This window comes from Ovis canadensis, chromosome 8 (genome assembly GCF_042477335.2).
Source record: "Ovis canadensis isolate MfBH-ARS-UI-01 breed Bighorn chromosome 8, ARS-UI_OviCan_v2, whole genome shotgun sequence".
In the NCBI taxonomy this organism is placed as follows: Eukaryota; Metazoa; Chordata; class Mammalia; order Artiodactyla; family Bovidae; genus Ovis; species Ovis canadensis.
In genome coordinates this window covers 74,646,106-74,667,327 of record NC_091252.1, presented here as the reverse complement: position 1 = coordinate 74,667,327, position 21,222 = coordinate 74,646,106, and the positions used below count along the sequence as shown (strand labels likewise).

Here is a 21,222-nt window from a genome sequence, read left to right as displayed (position 1 = left end):
GCTTGGTCTCCAAGAAAGTCAGTAACTTTAACGCTGTGTGATGCAAACGGTGGGATTTCTTAATCTTCAACAAATCCTCTGGTTATTTTAATACCTATTGCCAATTTTCACATTATACAAGAGGTACCAAAGCCCAAACAATATCCTTCTTGATAAATTTTTATTGATTCTGGTCAAAATGCCTTTAAGTATTTATTATGAAGCCTTTTTAAAAAAATGTGTAGATGAACAATTAACGCCAAGGAAAGATGTTCACAACATGAAAAATATGTTAGAAAACTATATGAATTGTGCCACCTAATTTTTGTAATTTTTCGAGTCCCCTGGTAGCTCAGATGGTAGAGAATCTGCCTGCAATCTGGGACACCTGAGTTGGATCCCTGGGTCCAGAAGATCCCAGGGAGAAGGGAACGGCTACCCACACCAGTATTCTTCCCTGGAGAATTTCACTGACAGAGAAGTCTGATGGGCTACAGTCCATGGGATCGCAAAGAGTCAGATACTACTGGGGGACTACACTTTCTTTCACTTTAATTTTTGTAAATAAATGTTTAAGAACTTTGGAAGTATGTGAACAAATATTAAATGGTTTGCTCTGGTAGTACTTTAAAAAAATCCAATTTTAAGTAAAAATTTTCTACAGTAAACGTGTTAAGTCGCTTCAGTTGTGTCCGACTCTTTGAGTCCCTATGGACTGTAGCCCACCAGGCTCCTCAGTCCAAAGGATTCTCCAGGCCAGGATACTGAAGTGGGTTGCCATTTCCTTCTCCAGGGGATCTTCCCCGCCAAGGGATTGAACCTTGTCTCTTGCATCTCCTGCTTCTCTAGGACCGCCTGCATTAGTAGCTGGGTTCTTTACCACTATCGCCACCTGGGAAGGTAAATACGTAACATCTGTATAATAAATAATATTTTATAATTAGGTTTTGTTCTAATCCAAGTACCTCATGTGTTTTTCCTGTTGTCTTTTAACATGTTTAAGTTGTGTGAAAGGATACAAATTAGATAAACTAAAAATTTGTCATCTGAGACCCACATGGAATTCCTTGACACAAAGGACAAATGAACCAACTAAACAAACAAGGTCAATCTACTGCTCTGTCACTAAGCCACAGGAAACAGCTTTTTCTTTACTGTCTCAGGACTCATCCAAGAAAAACATGTCAAATGACAGAGTTTCCTTTTGCTCTATCAGACCTAGGATGCTCTTTCCCCTGGAATCCCTATCTGCTAATCCCAACAGAAAAATTTTGAAGGTTGCATTTAATGTTCTGGTGACTTTCTCATTTTTAAAAGGGGTATTAAAAAGATGATTAGATAAACTGACCAAAATTCTTTCAACTCAGAATGCCAAAATTTACTGAAATTGAGATTTTTAAAAAATAGTATTCAGTGGGTCCCTGCCCTCCCCCATCTCCATTTAGGTGCTTGTTTCTGTGGCCTGGAAATAACGTAGAAGAAGCATGGGCCTATTCTACAAGGTGAAGGCAAGTGAGCTATAAGTGAATAAACAAAATATGGTATATCAATACAGTAGAATATGATTCAGCCAGGAAAAGAAGTATTGATACATGCTAACACATGGATGAAACTTGCAATCCTGAAAACATTATAGGAGTTAAAGAAGCCAGTCACAAAAGCTGTGTATGGTATAATTCTATTGATAGAAAATGTCCAGAATTGGCCAATCCATGCAAACAGAAAGTAGATTACTGTTGCCAAGTGCTGAGGGGTTTGGGAGATAGGGAGTGACTGCTTATGAGTTTCTTTCTGAGGTGATGAAAATGTTCTAGCTAGAATTAAATTATGGTGATAGATGCACAACTCTGAATCTACTAAAAACCACTGAATTATACACTAAAAAGGGAAAATATTTATGGCATATGAATTATTTCAATCAGTTCAGTTCAGTCACTCAGTTGTGTCTGACTCTTTGCAACCCCATGAACCGCAGCACACCAGGCCTCCCTGTCCATCACCAACTCCCGGAGTCCACTCAAACCCATGTCCATCAAGTTGGTGCTGCCATCCAACCATCTCATCCTCTGTTGTCCCCTTCTCCTCCTGCCCTCAATCTTTCCCAGCATCAGGGTCTTTTCAAATGAGTCAGTTCTCCGCATCAGGTGGCCGAAGTATTGGAGTTTCAGCTTCAACATCAGTCCTTCCAGTGAACACCCAGGTCTGATCTCCTTTAGGATGGACTGGTTGGATCTCCTTGCAGTCCAAGGGACTCTCAAGAGTCTTCTCCAAGACCGCAGTTCAAAAGCATCAATTCTTTGGTGCTCAGCTTTCTTTATAGTCCAACTCTCACATCCATACCTGACCACTGGAAAAACCATAGCCTTGACGGACGTTTGTTGGCAAAGTAATGTCTCTGCTTTTTAATATGCTGTCTAGGTTGGTTATAACTTTCCTTCCAAGGAGTAAGCGTCTTTTAATTTCATGGCTGCAATCACCATCTGCAGTGATTTTGGAGCCCAAAAAAATAAAGTCAGCCACTGTGTCCACTGTTTCCCCATCTCTTTGCCATGAAGTGATGGGACCGGATGCCATGATCTTCGTTTTCTGAATGTCGAACTTTAAGCCAACTTTTTCACTTTCCTCTTTTACTTTCATCAAGAAGCTCTTTAGTTCTTCACTTTCTGCCATAAGGGTGGTGTCATCTGCCTATCTGAGGTTATTGATATTTCTCCCAGAAATCTTGATTCCAGCTTGTGCTTCCTCCAGCCCAGTGTTTCTCATGATGTACTCTGCATATAAGTTAAATAAGCAGGGTGACAATATACAGCCTTGACGTACTCCTTTTCTTATTTGGAACCAGCCTGTTGTTTCATGTCCAGTTCTAACTGTTGCTTCCTGACCTGCATACAGGTTTCTCAAGAGGCAGGTCAGGTGGTCTGGTATTCCCATCTCTTTCAGAATTTTCCACAGTTTATTGTGATCTACACAATCAAAGGCTTTGGCATCGTCAATAAAGCAGAAATAGATGTTTTTTTGGACCTCTCTTGCTTTTTCGATGATCCAGCGGAGATCTCTGGTTCCTCTGCCTTTTCTAAAACCAGCTTGAACATCTGGAAGTTCATGGTTCACGTATTGTTTAAAACCTAATGTTAATATTAATAAGCTACTGACTGCTGAACATTACTGGTGTCAACTATTGTGCTAAGGATCTTATATATACATGTTTTACTTCCTCATTACAACCATTGCTGCTGCTGCTATTGCTAAGTCACTTCAGTCGTGTCCGACTCTGTGTGACCCCATAGATGGCAGCCCACCAGGCTCCCCTGTCCCTGGGATTCTCCAGGCAAGAACACTGGAGTGGGTTGCCATTTCCTTCTCCAATGCATGAAAGTGAAAAGTGAAAGTGAAGTCGCTCAGTCATGTCCGACTCTGAGCGACCCCATGGACTGCAGCTACCAAGCTCCTCCATCCATGGGATTTTCCAGGCAGGAGTACTGGAGTGGGGTGCCATTGCCTTCTCCACATTACAACCATTACAAGCTGGTTATTAACCACATTTTTCTAGACTAAAAACAAAAAAACAGAAACTGAGTAAACACACATGAACCTAAAGCTAAGGGGCAGAATGGAGATTTAAACCAAGGTCAAGTAAGATCAAAGCCCAGGCTCTTTTTCATTATATCTATATTAAAATGTGCACAAGGTGCAAGGTTTGCAAGGAAGGTAGAACCTCAATTTTCTAAATACAGTTTACCCTTTGAGGATTGAACCAGCCCTTGTATTCCCAGACTGAAGACTGTAAGTTTATCTAAAACAGAGAGACTGTTTTTAATTTAAAACAATCACTTTATTAAAAATAGCAAATTTCACAAATATTCATTCAACATTTTGTTGTCACTGGCCACTGGAAAACACACCAGGTGTGTGTACTGATTGTCTAATGTAAACTGAAGCTGGGCTGCCACAAAAAGGCTGTGCATCATCAACTTATCAATAGTGGAATAAGTTTGATGAGCTCAGGAAGGATAAATCCTTCAGCCCCATCAACATTTAGCACAGTGCATTTCAAGTATAAACCCGTAAGGCAACAATATTAAGCATAGCAGCAAAAGCTCTGTATCACATTTCCTGATTAAGCCTTCAATAAGGCCTAGACCTCCAGTTAGGTGAATTATGGCAAGTCAAGTTTGCTAAAAGCAGCATGTGAAAGCAATCACTGTATTTGCACTTTAATTACTTTAATTCCTTATTGTGGAAGATGATTCTGCTACTGGATTCAGCTGGAAAAGTCGAGTGCTGCTTTTCTTCAAACCGCGAGAAAGCAACTGAATTTCATTTTAGCTGGTGGAAGTATTTGGAACATCTTGTGCATCTGCCAAATGGAGTTTTTGTCTGAATTCATCAGTTAAGAACATTTTCATTCTCTTTTACATTTCTGGAAATTACATTCAAGAGCTAAGAGACAGAGGTATTAGAAAAAGAAATATGTTTAAAGAGAAAGTGCCTATGCTGTTATTGAGAAACTTGGATGTGGTAAGACGGTCTTTGAAAGTAGTGAAGTATTTTAATATGTCTAGAATTTGAAGACTTAAAGTCACTGATTCAAGACTGTGTTCCTGGTTCTAATAGAGTACAAAATGACTTTAATGCAGCAAGAATCATCTTCATGGTAAATATGAAAATATGAAAACTTACTGCATTAACAAAATTCACTTGAGAAGATAATACCACTTTATGATCCTTGGGAAGATAATTTCTTTCTGAAAGTCCAAAAGAATAGAATAGAAGAAAATCATCATAGTTCTAAAACCTTTCCTATAATCCTATGACTATTCAAGAAGATTGGAAATAGGATAGAATTCCTGCAAAGTTTATTCCCTATCCTTCTAATCACTGCCTTTTATTTTCCTCTTTCACCTTTCACTTACCACCTGATTTTCAAGACCCAGTTCAAACAATGATCTAGATATCCTGTGGACAACTAAATGCTAGCAACTCTGCTGTCAAAGATATTCTCATTCGGTTGGAAGGTTGAAATTTAACACATATAAGATGAAACAAGGCAGAATGCTAGTCTGAGGTACAAACAAAATGCTTTATGAATGTGGTCAGCTTGAGTGTTATTTGATAAGAAGAAAGGGTAGGCCAGAGTAACTCTAGGTAGAAAGTACAACCTGAACAAAGGCATTAAGGTGAGCATAAATTTGAGCATCCAGAGACCCAACTTGATGGGAATGAAAAATAATGAAAAACATAACAGGATGAATATGTTATGATCAAATTATTGAGAGCCTTTAAAAAGTCTGACACAGTGAAGAACTTGGTAAGAAACAGGAATGGCAAGATAAAAGTGATGTTTTAGGAAGAATAACTATTTAGTGGCAATGTCTAAAGTCTACAGCAGTACTGTCCAACAGAAATATAATAAAAGCAACAGATATAGTTTTTAAAATATACTTATTTATACTAATAATTAGAAAATTATCATTTCACAAGTAATCTTTATAAAAACATTAAGATACTTTACATTCTTCTTTTTGGTCTAACTCTTTGAAATTAGGTGTGCACATTATACTTATAGCATATCTCAATCCATATTGGACACAATTCATGTGCTCAGTAGATAACCTGGCTAGTGTTTGTCATATTGAACAGTGTAACTCTAGAGTTTCCAGAGAACAGAAATTTGAAATATTATAGAATCAGGTGATGAGGGTGGAGAATGAAAGAATATAAAATAGAACTGATAATGCCTGACAACTAACTGTAATTAAGAGAGAGCAAGTAATTTCATGTCCCTGTCCAATTAAATGGCAGACAGTGCCATGACTGATTAGCAGTATCTGCTATAGTAATAGAAAGGATTTTGAAATACTCTTGAACATTAAAAAAATAGGGGCACTGATGACAGGGCTATGTTTGACCACTTATCATCATTCTTAGCAGGCAGAGACTTTGCTACTTGTTCTGTCAGAGACTGTAGCCTTTTCTTTGGCTCTCTAAATAACTAATAAAAATTATTCAATCCTATCTATTGCTCAGCAGATAATAAACTGCTCTTTCTTCTGTACGTAGATTCCAGAAAACACTGCTCACAGATATCCAGGGATATATTTCAATTACCTAAAATCTTTGAGAAGATATTTTAATTATTTTTTTTATAATACATATGGGGGAAAGAAATATATAAAAATTATTTTCTTCCCTCTCCTCTCTCTTCCAAAGCCCAATACCCTGTAGATTAGAAACCAGTTTTTCCATGTGGTGTTCAAATCCCAACACTTTTTTTTCAAGTGTGTCCTAAGTTCAGCTTAACAACTGGAACATAATATAAAGGATAAAAAGAACACTGCATTGCACCCACCTTCCCCTATTTAATGCCCCCAAATAGTTGAATGCACCTCATTCTGGTGCTCCTAAAAGTCATAACAATGAAGCATCATTTCACACCTCACTTTGAGAACCATCTCTAATGGGTGACCCATACTTAAGACTAACCAACTTCTGCCTCCCCCATTCAGCTGGGCCTAAGGGGTGACCAGTCACTTTAAGGTGGAAGTAGCATGCGTTCTGCCAATGAGACCCACTGGTTTGGAGTCTTTATCTGTAGTTGTCTGCCTCTCTTTGGTTTTGTCATTCATGAGTTGGACTCAGGGTTACCCAAATGTCCAAGTGTACGTACTCAGGAAGGCACTCAGATGTCCAAGACGATCTGCTTATTTAACTTATACGCAGAGTACATCATATGAAATACCAGGCTGCGTGAATCACAAGCTGCAATCAAGACTTCTGGGAGAAATATCAACAACCTCAGATATGTAGATGATACCACTCCAATGGCAGAAAGCAAAGAGGAACTAAAGAGCCTCTTGATGAGGGTGAAAGAGGAGAGTGAAAAAGGTGGCTTTAAACTCAACATCCAAAAAACTAAGATCATGGCATCTGGTCCCTTCACTTCATGGAAAATAGATGGGGAAAAAAGTAGAAAGAGTGATAGATTTTACCTTCTTGGGCTGCAAAATCACTGAGGACACTGACTGCAGCCATGAAATTAAAAGACACTTGTTCCTTGGAAGGAAAGCTATGACAAACCTTAAACAGTATATTAAAAAGCAGAGCCATCATTTTGCCTACCAAGGTCCGTATAGTCCAAGCTATGGTTTTCCTAGTAGCCATGTACAGATGTGAGAGTTGGACCATAAGGAAGGATGAGCACTGAAGAATTCATGCTTTTGAAGTATGGTACTGGAGAAGGCTCTTGAGAGTTCCTTGGACAGCAAGGAGATCAAACCAGTTAATCCTAAAGGAAATCAATCCTGAATATTAATTGGAAGGACTGATGCTAAAACTGAAGCTCCAATACTTTGGCCACCTGATGTGAAGAGCCAACTCATTAAAAAGACCCTGATGCTGGGAAAGATTGAAGACAGGGGAAGAAGGGGACAACAGAGGATAAGAATGTTGGACTGCATCACTGACTCAATGGACATGAATTTGAGCAAACTCTGAGAGATAGTGAAGGATAGGGAAGCCTGGCATGCTACAGTCCATGGGATCGCAAAGAGTCTGACATGACTTAGTGACTGAACAAAAACAATAACTGATTATAGAGAGCAAAATTAGGAGGGGAAAGTATGATTACAGATAGAACATTAATGATGAGGAAACTAAGGTTGCCAGGCTTTGCTCAAGGTTACAGCTGCTTACCAACATTTGAAACCAAGCAATCCAAAGCCCATGTTCTTGTACTCTACCACCATGCCTTGTTTAAATGTGGGGGTTGAACTGAGGAAGTTGGTGAGAAAAATAAGTCTAAATATTTAACAAAAACTCAGATAAGAGGATAGGAATTATGTGTCATAAGCATATAAGAAAGAATATAAAGCATAGAATATGAAGCTTAAAACAAATATAAAAGGGACTTCCCTTGTGGTCCAGTGGCTAAAACTCCACACTTCTAACGCAGGGACCTGGGTTCAATCCCTGGTTAGGAAACTAGATCCCACATGTTGCAACTAAGACCCAGTGCAGCCAAATTAAAAAATATATATATTTTTATAAAAAGAATATAAAAAAAGAATTAGGAACTATCCCTTGAGAAATGCCTCCTAATTAACTCATATCTTATCCCTGTATTAAAGTCTTTCTTGACAATGATATCTCATATCCATATCTCCCTACAGTTTATGTGGCTTCTTAAAAGTGTGTTTTCTTCATCTGTAAAATGAAGGGTAGAACTACCTACCTTCATGGGGAGGACCAAATGAGACAATGCATGTAAAATGCTCATATAATACTTGGTGAATAATAGGTATTCAATAAAGGTTAGATATTAGTTACTACTACTGGATTTATATATATATCTATCTTCCTATTTCTTCATTGTTGTTATACAATTTAGCAGCTAGAAATAGTATATTTTATAGCAATAATAGCAAAATATTTTTAAAATACATAGACTATAACATATAGTTTGGAAATTTTCATATACACATCATTACATGTAGCAATTATCTCAAATTACAGAGGACACTCTAAGATGTTAAACAATCTACCAAAATTTACATTAGCAAAATGTGGAATCAAATTTTGAAAATCAAATCTCTTGACTCTATAACCAGTATCCTTACCAGTATCTCATTATTTGGTTTAAAGAGATGCCTTACTTCTAAAATTATTCTATATAGACAAGATCATTTTTTTTTATTCTTACATACTTCATATTGTGCCTATCACTACATTCAAAAATACATTTTAAAAAGTTCTTGAAATAAATGCTCTAAATTGGAATGTCAAAACATGAATATTTTACATGTGCCTGGGTGACTTCCTTTAAGTTAACCCCATACTACACCTTTTTTAATGCATCTAATTCTAACATTAAATTTAGTGTAGTCTATTATGTCCACTATCCCACTTCCATTTACCTTCAGAATCTAAGACTCAAAATAATGTATATGGCAACTAGGCTAATTCTTCATTCTTTTGATTAAAATATTTAAAATTTTGTTTTAAAATTCCAAAAACAATACAAAGCAAAGCACAAATGATAGAAAAACAAATTTTAAGCATACAAAACAATTAGGAAATTCCATTTAGAAACCAAAAGGAAAAAGAGATGGCCCCAGTAAATAATAGTAGGCTTCTTCACTTCATTAGTACTTAATTCACCAAAAATTACAATCTGTAAACTTTTCACTGCTGATACTAAGCAAAGGATACATGGAAGAATTCAATTCTTCTAGCTGTAAACACAAAGCAACAAATTTAATTTTCATTTTTATAACATAAATATCATAAGTAAATAATTGTTAATCAGATATTAAAGAAATTATTTCTCATTTAAACTTTCTTTAAATAAGCAAAATATTAAAGAACTTTCCAAAACTTTTTAGACTGAGAAAGTCACTTAAAATAATAATAAAGTAGCTTTAGTATTTATGAAATAAGAATATGAGAAAAGAGTTAAAACCTTATGATAAAAAAAGAAGCTTTATAAGTATTCTTAAAACCATTCTTAACTATAATCATCTCTGATAGGTTTTAAAAGAAAAAAGTTGCCATTTTAATGATCAAAATCTTTTAAAACTTTATGGATTACAAAAAGATTTCACATGATACACTTTTAGTAGAAAGTAGAATTAATCATCCCTATTTTACAGAGAGAAAAATCTGAGTTACAAAAACATTAAATTGCCTAAAGTTATACAGTTCTATGGAGACCCTGCACTAAATTACAATAAACACCAAATGTATATGGAACTACCACCTGAGTAATTAATGCAAAATATATTAATCATGCCAGGATCTTTTGAGATACTTTTATATCTTAAGATCCTTTATATATGTACAGAAGCAAATATTTTTACTTTTAGATTTGCCAGCATCTCAGAAAATATGCCTAGATGTAAATATAATTTCCTTTGAATAAATTTTTTTAAAAAACAGTATATGTTACACTAAGTGAAAGAATCCAGACATATATAGTCACGTATTTTATGACTTCCATTTATATGAAATGTGCGGAGTAAGCAAATCTATAGAGACAGAAGATTAATTGGTGGTCGCTGTGGGATGGGGAGAGGGGAGAATGGAGAGGTATAGGCTTTCTTTCTGGAGTGATGAAAATGTTCTGAAATTAGATGTGGTGATATCTGTACAACTTTGTGAGTATACTAAAAATCACTGAACTTATACTTTAAAATGATTAAAATGGTGAATTTTATCTCAATACAAATTTTGACTAAAAAAAGAATTAAAAAAAAAGAGGACGGTACTCACATCAGACAGAAGCCTCTCCAGATTAGAGTCACTGGCTGCTTTTCTCTTATCCTCGGGAAGTTCCTCTAACTCCCCATAGAGCTCCAAGTTCAAGCGAGCTAATTTCTCCTGCATTCCCCGAACATGTTCCATCTGTTCAATGGAACATTCATTTCCTGGGGGAACATTCCAGAACATTAATAAAGATTAGGATAGGTTAAACTGTCTTGAGGAAAAACTTCTAAAGTCTAGGTACATAAGATAAATCAGTTTTCTTTCTTTTTGTAAATCACGTTGTAATGACTACATATTTTCTGTGTAAAATTATAAATCAAATCCCTGATCAAGAAAACAATAACAATCTAAAACATGATCAGGCATTAAAAAATTATATAGAAAAAAATTTTTTAAATATAAGAATGCTTTTAGCTAAAAAAATTTTTTTAATAGTAATATCATATGTAGGAGTATTATCACCATCTATTCATGTCCTAGTTGACAAAAGCCATTAGAATTAAGTAACCCAGAATTTTACAATAATCTGAGTGGAATTAAGAGTCTTATAAGAACTTCAGCCATGAAATTCTTGAAAATCAGGACTCGTAAGCAAGAAACAAGTTAAGGCTTCAAAGAAAAATAATCGAGTCTTACCAAATTGAAAACACTAAATCTAAAATATTTTAATTGACAAAGAATGTCCCTGTTGTTCGTTATACTTTCAAGAGACTTATCAACAGCAATCCTACTTTAACATTTCAACTAATCAACCCTTGTTAAAAAAATCTTTTCTCCTGAAACTTTAAAAGGTAAACTATATCCCATGACAAATGAAATCTAGGATGACTGCATTTTATGCCTCCGGACTTTTCTAATAAAAAAAACCTGACACTTTAAAAAAAAGAATGACAAATACATGCAGAAAATATGATGCAAATATCTTGAGAAGGAAAAGAGTGGACAGAAACACTGTGGATCACCGAATGCTTGGAGTTTGCCAGAATGGAAGTCGTTTAACAGGCTGAGCAGGCCCCTCTCCATTTCCTGGACGTCGGAGACGTCGGTAAGGAAGGAGTGCTGGATCGGGGCTGCCTGGGCACCTCTGCCTTCTCCACCAGGAGGTCTGGCCTTTTCCTTCGACACTCTGTTAAAAGGAGGCAATGAAAAAATCAACTGCATGTGATTATCTTTAAAAAGAGATCATTCCATTTTTTCAGGTTGTTCTAGATTCAGCAAAATTAGTGAGTTAAATGGAATTTTCCATAAAAACAAGACATAAGGATAAAAACAATACTAAGTAAAAGCAGTCATTTCACGGCAGAAACCAGAAGAACAGGCTGTGAAAATCTCAAACAAATGTAAACTAGAACTATTAAGGTATATAAAAAGTAGAGTAATAGATCTTCGTGCTCAGCTGCTAGTCGAGTCTGACTCTTTGTGACCCATGGACTGTAGCCTGCCAGGCTCTTCTGTCCCTGGAATTCTCCAGGCAAGAATACTGGAGTGGGTTGCCATTTCCTCCTCCAGGGGACATTCTTTTCCTCCAGTATGCTAATTCTTTAGATATGCAAATAAATAACTGAGAAGAGAATTAGGAAGTCTTCTTACTAGCCCATGTTTCATATTTCATTTCTCAGGAAACATTCTGCTTTCTCATCTAAACCTTATCCCAGTTGTTCCCCGAACCATGGGTTGTCCAGTAAGTGGTTATGAGGCCCCTACTCTGTAGCTGACTTGGTGCCAGATACTGAGTACATGAACATGCACAGGACTTCAGTTATTGTACTGAAGCATGCCCAGTCTAAGGAGAAAGACAGACATAAATTCACAATCATGATGTGATGGAGTGCTAAAGTCTGTTATCATCCTTGACTCCTCCAGCTTCCTATGGTTCCCATGTGCAGGCAGGAAGTCCTGTTGATTATATCCATAAAGCTCTCTATCAGCTTTCTGGTTCTCTCCTTCTCCACTGCTACTGTTCTTTATTTGAACAAGTCCAACAGCTTCCCAACTGGTCTCCCTGCCTCTGTGTATTGTCTGAGTCCCCCTTCCTTGCCCACAGAGCAGTCAAGTCAATTTTTAAAAAGTAAAATCAGATCATATAATTGACTTAATTCAAACCCTTTAGTAGTCCAATAACCTTCAGGAATCCTCTTGTTCTGTCAATGCTCCAGACATTCTGAATCTCTTTTTCTTCCTAGAAATCCATTTTCTCATCTACTTTCAGCTAATCCTTTGCCTACATTAGCATCGTTCCCCACCCCCACCCCCCCCACTGCCATCTTTGCCAGGCTACTTCCCACACATCCTTTAAATGTGATTTCCTCAGGAAGGCCCTTTCAGACATTAGTAGGCCCTTAGTAGGCATTGATTATTATTATACATGCCTAGCATATCCCACGGAGAAGGCAATGGCACCCCACTCCAGTACTCTTGCCTGGAAAATCCCATGGACGGAGGAGACTAGTAGGCTGCAGTCCATGGGGTCGCTAAGAGTTGGACACGACTGAGCAACTTCACTTTCACTTTTCACTTTCACACATTGGAGAAGGAAATGGCAAACCCACTCCAGTGTTCTTGCCTGGAGAATCCCAGGGACAGGGGAGCCTGGTGGGCTGCCGTCTCTGGGGTCGCACAGGGTTAGACATGACTGAAGCGACTTAGAAGCAGCAACAGCAGCATCATATCCCAGGCTCCCAAACACTTGAGTGATGGTGCTACACACATTGAGATATGGGAACAAAGAGAAAAAACAGTTCATTCAGCCTAGGGACAGCAGAGGAAACTTCCTAAAGGTGGTCTGTGAATGAAAGACTAACTGGGAACAGGGGTTATTTTATAACCCCAACACATACTACAGATCCTGAAGTACACATATACTGAGTACTCAATTACTTTCTGCATAATGTTGTGTGAAGACATCTTCCCCACAACTGTACTCACTACAGTTTGGGTCAGATGAATAGGGTGGGCTGTGGGTGTAGGGGGAAGGTGGCAAGACAAAACTAATTCTCTTGAAATCAATTTAGAACACACGGGCTGTTGACAGTAGGTCAGTAACAGTTCTTCACAAAGCAAGATTTGTAATTTTATATGTATATGATATTAGATTGCTACTCTAGTGCTGTCTAAGACCTGTACCATCCCTATTACATGTGAGCTTACTAGAAATGCTTATCTGAAGCCCCATCTCAGACTAACTGATTCAGAAACTATATTTTAAAATGATCCCCAGGAGATTCATACTCACATTAAAATCTAAGATAAACTACTACAGAATATAAGGTCTTGGTGTAGCAAATTGTTTTTTTCAAACTGGAAGCTTTATCCAAGTAACTGTTTTGCATCAGTTCATCATTTAACAACCCTCTCAAAAAAAGAAAATATAAATCTGTCCCTTCCTACTTCAAGTTTTTTGATCATGTCGTGCTGTTTCACTTTATTTTAAAATAATTCAATTAAAAAGTACCCACTGAAATTACACTTTGTGCCAAGTCCTACTCTAAATACTGTCTGGCACATAAGCCCCAGGCATCAGGAAGCTTACATTCTAGAATGGCATATAGGAATAAAAGTACCAGGTAGAAAATGACAATGAGCTACAAATAAACTGATGCAAAAATCTGGAAAAAGGAGTGATCTCCTTGCAAATCTCTTGGCCCTCTTTTTCCACCAACCAAAACCATTTTCAAAATCTGACTCTAAATTAAACTCCTCCAGGAGGAAAACTCCTTTCCAGAAGCCCTTGTAACTCCTGTTGTTTTTCATTTAGTCCTTATTGGAATGTTCTTTTCCAAGTGTCTCTGGTTATGTCTCTGGCTTCCTCAAAAAGAGTGAGATCATCACCAAGACAGCCCTCTTCTTTTGTGTAAATCTAGCGGCTACAAAGCGTCACAGCGTTACTTCCTCAACTGACTCTCATGATGAAGTCTCAGCTGGAAGTTTATTTAATCATAACTACCTAAAGGATGGAGGTTACGAAGTGCTTTTTCTCTAAAGATATTATCTTGCTTTCCAAATATCTAACACTACAAAATACATATATGCAGCAGTAATACATAACACATTCAAACTTGTCCCCCGCTTCCTTTCAAGTTTTAAGACAAACGATGTTCACCAAATGTTAATAGTGATTACTTCCAGGTGGTGGAATTTTAGTGTTCTTCTGTTTTTTCAATTTTTCCTGTGTTTAAATATTTACAATAAATACAAATTATTTCTATTAAAACAACGGATTCATTATTTAAAAAAAAAAACTAAAGCACAAATATTCAGTGTAAAAAACAACCACCACATACCTCTTTTCCATTTCTGGCTAGCTCATCAACTTTGTCTACAAGTTCTCTTGCTCTGTATATTTTAATATGAGACAAAGAGCCTTAAAGCCAATCATTCATTCTGCATTTTTTAATCTCTGTACACTGTAACCTTCATAAAATTTTTTCTAAATCACATATAGTATGTGCCTCAAAAGTCAAACCAAGATAAAAAAAAATGTTATAAGACTGAGTGGATTTAGTATTTACTTTAATAGCATTTTGCTATAATAATGTAAAAGAGAAGAATTCACCTTTTTAACTTTGGTCGCTGTGAAGTTGACTGGGATGCAGGATTTGAAAACCCCGTGCTTTTACTAACTGGAATGGCATTTTTTTTGGTATTAACAACCTGAGTAGAGTGGGCACTAAAAGACTTAGGACTTCTCCTCTTCACTTTGCGATCCTCCATTGTTTTAAGCTCCTTACTGCACCCAGGCCAGCTTGTTATGACCTAAGAAAATACAGCAGATTTATACATATATGCTATAAGATGCCAAAATGAAAGGGGTTCAAAGACCCACTTTATGGGCTGAAAGATGATCAAGAACTTCAGAGGTCATTAAAGAAAGTTAGAACAAGGATCCTTGAGCTTAATTTACTGTACGAAATACACAGAAGCCCTAACCAAAACTACCTGTTAGACAAGAAATTTTGTTCATCATTTTACTAGTTCATCCCATAAATATTTACTCTCTTCCACATGTCAGACACTATGTTGGGCACTGGTGAGACAGTACTGAGCAACACAAAGTCCTTGCCCTCAAAAACCTATATCGTTATAGAAACGGTGTGACATCTGAACACCAAATCATTCAGCCTGACTCAAGCCTTAGGTGGTCTTTAAGTTTTCCTTCTAAAATGTATTCTTTGAAAAAAGAACTAGATTTAAACAGATGTATAACTGACATCAGTTCAGTTCAGTTCAGTCGCTCAGTCGTGTCCAACTCTTTGCAACCCCATGAATCGCAGCATGACAGGGCTCCCTGTCCATCACCAACTCCCGGAGTTCACTCAAAGTCATGTCCATCGAGTCAGTGATGCCATCCAGCCATCTCGTCCTCTGTCATCCCCTTCTCCTCCTGCCCCCAATCCCTCGCAGCTGACATAGGTACCTGCGTTTTAACTAGCAACCAGAAACCTTATTTCAACTACCACATAGAAATTCAGTTTCTCCCAAGAGATAATACTGATTCTAGTTCCTTGACAAAAACTGTTCTGTAAAGTTAAACTTGTTCCATGACTATTTTGAATTTACTTTCTCTACTTCCAAGGAAACATGAAATTTTATTATATACATTTAGTTTTGCCAATATAAAAAGAAGTTCAGTTGCTCAGTTGCATCCAACTCTTTGTGACCCCATGGACTGCAGAATGCCAGGCTTCCCTGTCCATCACCAACTCCCAGAGCTTGCTCAAATTCATGTACATCAAGTCAGTGATGCCATCCAACCATCTCATCCTCTGTCATTCCCTTCTCCTCCTGCCTTCAATCCTTCCCAGCATCAGGGTCTTTTCAAATGAGTCAGTCCTTCACATCAGGTGGCCAAGGTATTGGAGTTCCAGCTTCAGCATCAGTTCTTCCAATAAATATTCAGGAATGATTTCCTTTAGGATTGACTGGTTTGATCTTCTTGCAGTCCAAGGGACTCTCGAGGGTCTTCTCCAACACCACAGTTCAAAAGCATCAATTCTTTGGCACTCAGCTTTCTTTATAGTCCAACTCTCACATCCATTCATGACTACTGGAAGAACCATAGGTCAGTTTGACTAGACGGACCTTTGTTGGCAAAGTAATGTCTCTGCTTTTTAATATGCTGTCTAGGTTGATCATCGGAGAAGGCAATGGCACCCTACTCCAGTACTCTTGCCTGGAAAATCCCATGGATGGAGGAGCCTGGTAGGCTGCAGTCCATGGGGTCACTAAGTGTAGGACACTACTGAGCGACTTCACTTTCACTTTTCACTTTCATTCATTGGAGAAGGAAATGGCAACCCACTCCAGTGTTCTTGCCTGGAGAATCCCAGGGACGGGGGAGCCTGGTGGGCTGCCGTCTATGGGATCACACACAGTCGGACACGACTGAAGCAACTTATCAGCAGCAGGAGCAGGTTGATCGTAGCTTTTCTTCCAAGAAGCAAGTGTCTTTTAATTTTATGGCTGCAGTCTCTCACTGTTTTCATTGTTTCACAATCTACTTGCCATGAAGTGATGGGACTGGACACCATGATCTTAGTTTTTTGAATGTTGAGTTTTAAGCCAACTTTTGCACTCTCCTCTTTCACTTTTATCAAGAGGCTCTTCAGTTTTTCTTTGCTTTCTGCCATAAGCGTGGTGCCATCTGCATATCTGAGGTTACTGATATTTCTCCCAGCAATCTTGATTCCAACTTGTGCTTCATCCAGCCTGGCATTTCACATGATGTACTCTGCATATAAGTTAAATAAACAGGGTGACAATATACAGCCTTGACGTACTCATTTCCCAATTTGGAACCAGTCTGTTGTTCCATGTCCAGTTCTAACTGTTGCTTCCTGACCTGCATACAGATTTCTCAGGAGGCAGGTCAGGTTGTCTGATATTCCCATCTCTTGAAGAATTTTCCACAGTTTGTTGTGATCCACATAGTTAAAAGCTTTGGCATAGTCAATAAAGCAGAAGTAGATGTTTTTCTGGAACTCTCTTGCTTTTTCAATGATCCAACGGATGCTGGCAATTTGATCTTCGGTTCCTCTGCCTTTTCTAAATCCAGCTTGAACATCTGAAAGTTCATGGTTCACGTACTTCCAAAAAAGGTAATCCCAAAGAAAGGCAATGCCAAAGAATGTTCATTTAAAAAGTAACACTATGAAGTTACAGTTGGTTTTTCCAGAGAGAATATATATGAAAATGAAAGTTGCTCAGTCCTGTCCAACTCTTTGTGACCCCATGGACCCATGTAATTCTCTAGGCCAGAATTGTGGAGTGGGTAGCCTTTCCCTTCCCTTCTCCAGGGGATCTTCCCAATCCAGTGACTGAACCCAGGTCTCCCACACTGCAGGCGGATTCTTTACCAGCTGAGCCACAAGGGAATTTACCCAGTACTATCCCTTAACTTTATGTATTAACCAGCTTTATTTTCTTTTCAGCCACCTATCTAAAAACATCCTTCTACATTTCCTTTTTACTTATGCATAAATGGCACCCCACTCCAGTACTCTTGCCTGGAAAATCCCATGGGTGGAGAAGCCGGTGAGCTACAGTCCATGGGGTCGCTAAAAGTCAGACATGACTGAGCGATTTCATTTTCACTTTCACTTTCATGCACTGGAGAAGGAAATGGCAACCCACTCCAGTGTTCTTGCCTGGAGAATCCCAGGGACGGGGGAGCCTGGTGGGCTGCCGTCTATGGGGTCACACAGAGTCGGACACAACTGAAGTGACTTAGCAGCAAATTCAACTCTTCCTAATTATATTGTTTCATGTATCATAAGATGAGAAATTTATATGATTACTTGTCTCATCAGATGGCAAAAAGCCTTAGCAGCATTAGGTCTTGACTATGCTGTGCTGAATTTAATCATTCTATGACCATTCAATGGAGAAGGAAATGGCAACCCACTCCAGTATTCTTGCTTGGAAAATCCCATGGAGAGAGGAGCCTGGTGGGCTATGGTCTATGGGGTCCCAAAAGAGTCTTCTGACCATTTAGCGACTAAACAACAATAACCATTCAAAAAGATTCAAATACACTGATGTCACTCCTAAAGTAATTACTTGAGAATTTTAATAAAAACAACTTTTTTGTGTGTGTGCTACTAGCACTGTTATTAAACCACTGAACCAAGTTTATTCGGCTGACTCTAGACAATCATAACTGGAGCTAAACTGCCAAAAACCAAAGGCTGTAAAGTAAAGGCTGTATTGCCCAGTCTGTAAGCGCAGAGAACAAACTGCTTAAATCTTGGTTAACGGTTTTTCCTTTAAGAAGCATTTTCAGTAACAGAATAGACCTTCTGGGGTTGGTTTGGCATGCAACACAAATTAAATTATAACAATTAAAAAATAACAACACAGTAGATGGGATATCAGTTCTTAGAGGCAAGGATCTTATGCATTTATGCTACACATAAATAAACTGGTTTTCGAATTTAATGACGCTTATACACAGTTGGTGATACAAGGAAAAAAAAAAAAAACTAGGAAGTAAAGCAACACAAATAAACCAAGAGTGGTCTAAACTAAGATGTTCTGAGGGGGAACGGCTCGAAAATTACCCGTGTTCGGAAGTAACATCACTACTACAGGAGCACCGAAATTCCTCCTGTATACCAAGCAGCATGGAACCTTTCAGAAAAGACCTTCACAGAACACAGCTCGTAGTCTTTCGAGAGCCAGGAACTCACAGCCTCCAAGAAAGACCACTAAGAGTCTCTTTAGACTTCACCTCATTTCCCTTCCCCAATCAGCCGTCACGGAGACCCTTCACCGCCCAGAATCCAGTAGTGGCCAGAGAGAGTGATGGGAGCGGCGTACAAGGGACACTGGGGAGGTGCCTTTGTTTCCACTTCATACCTGAGGAGAAAGGGGATCGTGGTTCTCTTCACCCTGCAAAGACCCCGGGGCCCTCTGAAGCCACCGCCGCAGCCGCCGATGCTACCGCTGCAGCTCTAGCCGGGGTCACATCCCGGACCTTGCGCCTCCACAGTGCTCTTTGTTTACGGAAGTGATGTAGGAGGCAGAGCCTCCGTGCCAGGGCGCCCCGCCTCTTCCTGTACCACCTGTGCGGCTCCCTTCTACGGCCCTGGCATCACATTGCTTCCCTTATCCTGTCTTCAACTGTAAGTTCGACAAGCATGGAAAGGAAGACACATAGATGGGCTTTTATTTTGGGCTCAATGGCCCAGAAGCGGGGAGGATAAGGAGGGTAGGTGTGAGGGCAAGAACCGGAAATATACCTTTTCCGGAAGCTGCCCCGCCCCCTCCGTGAGTGTAATCTCCCACGCACTACAATTCCCAGCAAGCTGTTCGAACGAGCTTGGAGGCGGAACCAGAGTGTCGCCATAGCAACTGTTCTGGATTGTTTCTGAAACATCACCAGGATAAAGCAAAGTAAATCAGTTTTGGTTGGAAGGCAGCGTGAAAAACCGTGATTCTGTTTAGCGACCCTGATGCTGAGCCCTTAAATGAAATTCTATTACTGCTACTATAAATAGCTACTGTTAGTCATTTGACACGTTAACTGTAAACCTCACTAAAGTCTATAAAGTAGGTGTTAGAATCTGTGTTTTGAAATGAAGAATATGACACTGAAAAAGGCTGATAAATCCAAGTCTCTCTTTCGCCAAGGCTGTTCGTCTATACACATACTGCCTCTGGAGAAGGAATTGAGAACTAGAGAGATCGAACTCTCCTAAGTGAGGGGCGAATCCGTGTTTCATTCCCTGGTCTGGATAGCCTTCTCCGTGGCGGCGGGGCGGGGGAGGTGGGGGCGCGGGGATGGGGAGATTTTAGATTCGTAAACTGTTAGACTGAAGAGACGAGAAAGCAGCACGTACTTCTCCATCATTGCTAGTGGTGAAACTGTATCTGGCATCATATCCATGCCAGATACGCAAAGCAAAGACAAACGCAGTTATCCTGGTTTCTAGTTTTACATGAATACTATTATATTTTGTATATTGATCTACAACTTGACTTGTCACCCAATTGTATGTTTTTGAGATCTTTTTACATGAATATAGATGGCTAGACTTCATTTGTCTTAATTGTACTGTATTCTATCAAATAGGCTTGCTCCAAATTATTTGAGGATTCCCATAATGATGGGTGATTTTGTTGCTTCCCATTTTTTGCTGTTACGAGCAATGCTGTAGAGTGTGATCTTCTCAATATCTGTTCTCAACATCTCAGCTCATCTTTGAATTGTCTTATCTGTATGAGCAGAGCTTATAAACGGGTTTAATTTTGAGCTATGTCAACCCATCTATTTGTCATCCCAATAATAAATGGGAAGAACTGACCACACGAGATCTGCACTGTAGCCTGGCAACAGTAGTAGTCAAGAGCAGCTTACTCTTTTAGAGAAGTTCAGATGATCTCTATTTTTCTCTAAGACCCATGCATTTAGTACCCATCTAAGCCCTGTGGCATTTGTATTTGCAACCCCAGATATAACATAAGGGCGCAAGAAGGTATTCTTTCAAATTACATAGTTCCATGTTCAAAGTTCTGTATTTAATATCTCTTTTGGCTGGACACTTGTAAAAAATCAGGGGACATCCATGAACAAGATGAACAAGAGCCCTACAGTCAGAAATCTTATATCCTTGATAGAGGAGACAGACAATAAATTAGGCAAATAAGACAGTTTCATTTAGTGATAAGTGCTCTGAAATAACAGCTTAGGGTCATAGTTATTGTAGGGTTGGGATACTAAAGATGGACTGCTGGGGAAGCCCTCCTGGAAAGGCAACTTTGGTGGGGGAGGTTGAGATGAATGAAGCACAGGAGCCAGCCAGTGGGATGAGCATTCTTTGACAAAACATATACTAAAACCACATGTCTTTAGGTACAAATGAGCTTGGCACATTTGAGGAGGCCAGTGGTCAGTGTGCCTGGATTATACTGGCTTAGGGACAGAGTGACATGAGATAGAGTCATAGAAGTACAATTTTGTGTGATTTCTTTTATTTGAAATATAGA

General features: G+C 38.7%; 1 protein-coding gene across 1 annotated transcript; it reads right to left on the bottom strand.

The window, feature by feature from the left end:
- Positions 1-3,789: 3,789 nt before the first annotated feature.
- On the bottom strand, positions 3,790-19,452 carry CCDC28A (coiled-coil domain containing 28A). Its single transcript, XM_069598547.1, has 6 exons — positions 19,093-19,452; positions 14,792-14,991; positions 11,202-11,365; positions 10,246-10,400; positions 9,187-9,209; positions 3,790-4,356 (listed from the first exon to the last, which is right to left on the bottom strand). Exons 2-6 carry the CDS (start codon positions 14,947-14,949, stop codon positions 4,302-4,304), a joined length of 555 nt encoding a protein of 184 aa, XP_069454648.1. The 5' UTR covers positions 14,950-14,991; positions 19,093-19,452; the 3' UTR covers positions 3,790-4,301.
- Between the last annotated feature and the right edge of the window lie 1,770 nt (positions 19,453-21,222).

What these genes read in the sequence shown, in the direction of transcription:
- CCDC28A (XM_069598547.1), bottom strand. Translation starts at nt 14,949, where the DNA reads ATGGAGGATCGCAAAGTGAAGAGGAGAAGTCCTAAGTCTTTTAGTGCC. An exon ending in TGGCAAACTCCAAGCATTCG is followed by an intron (nt 10,401 to 11,201) that starts GTGATCCACAGT and finishes ATGTTCCCCCAG; the next exon opens with GAAATGAATGTTCCATTGAA. An exon ending in GAAGAATTGAATTCTTCCAT is followed by an intron (nt 4,357 to 9,186) that starts GTATCCTTTGCT and finishes TGATGAATTCAG; the next exon opens with ACAAAAACTCCATTTGGCAG.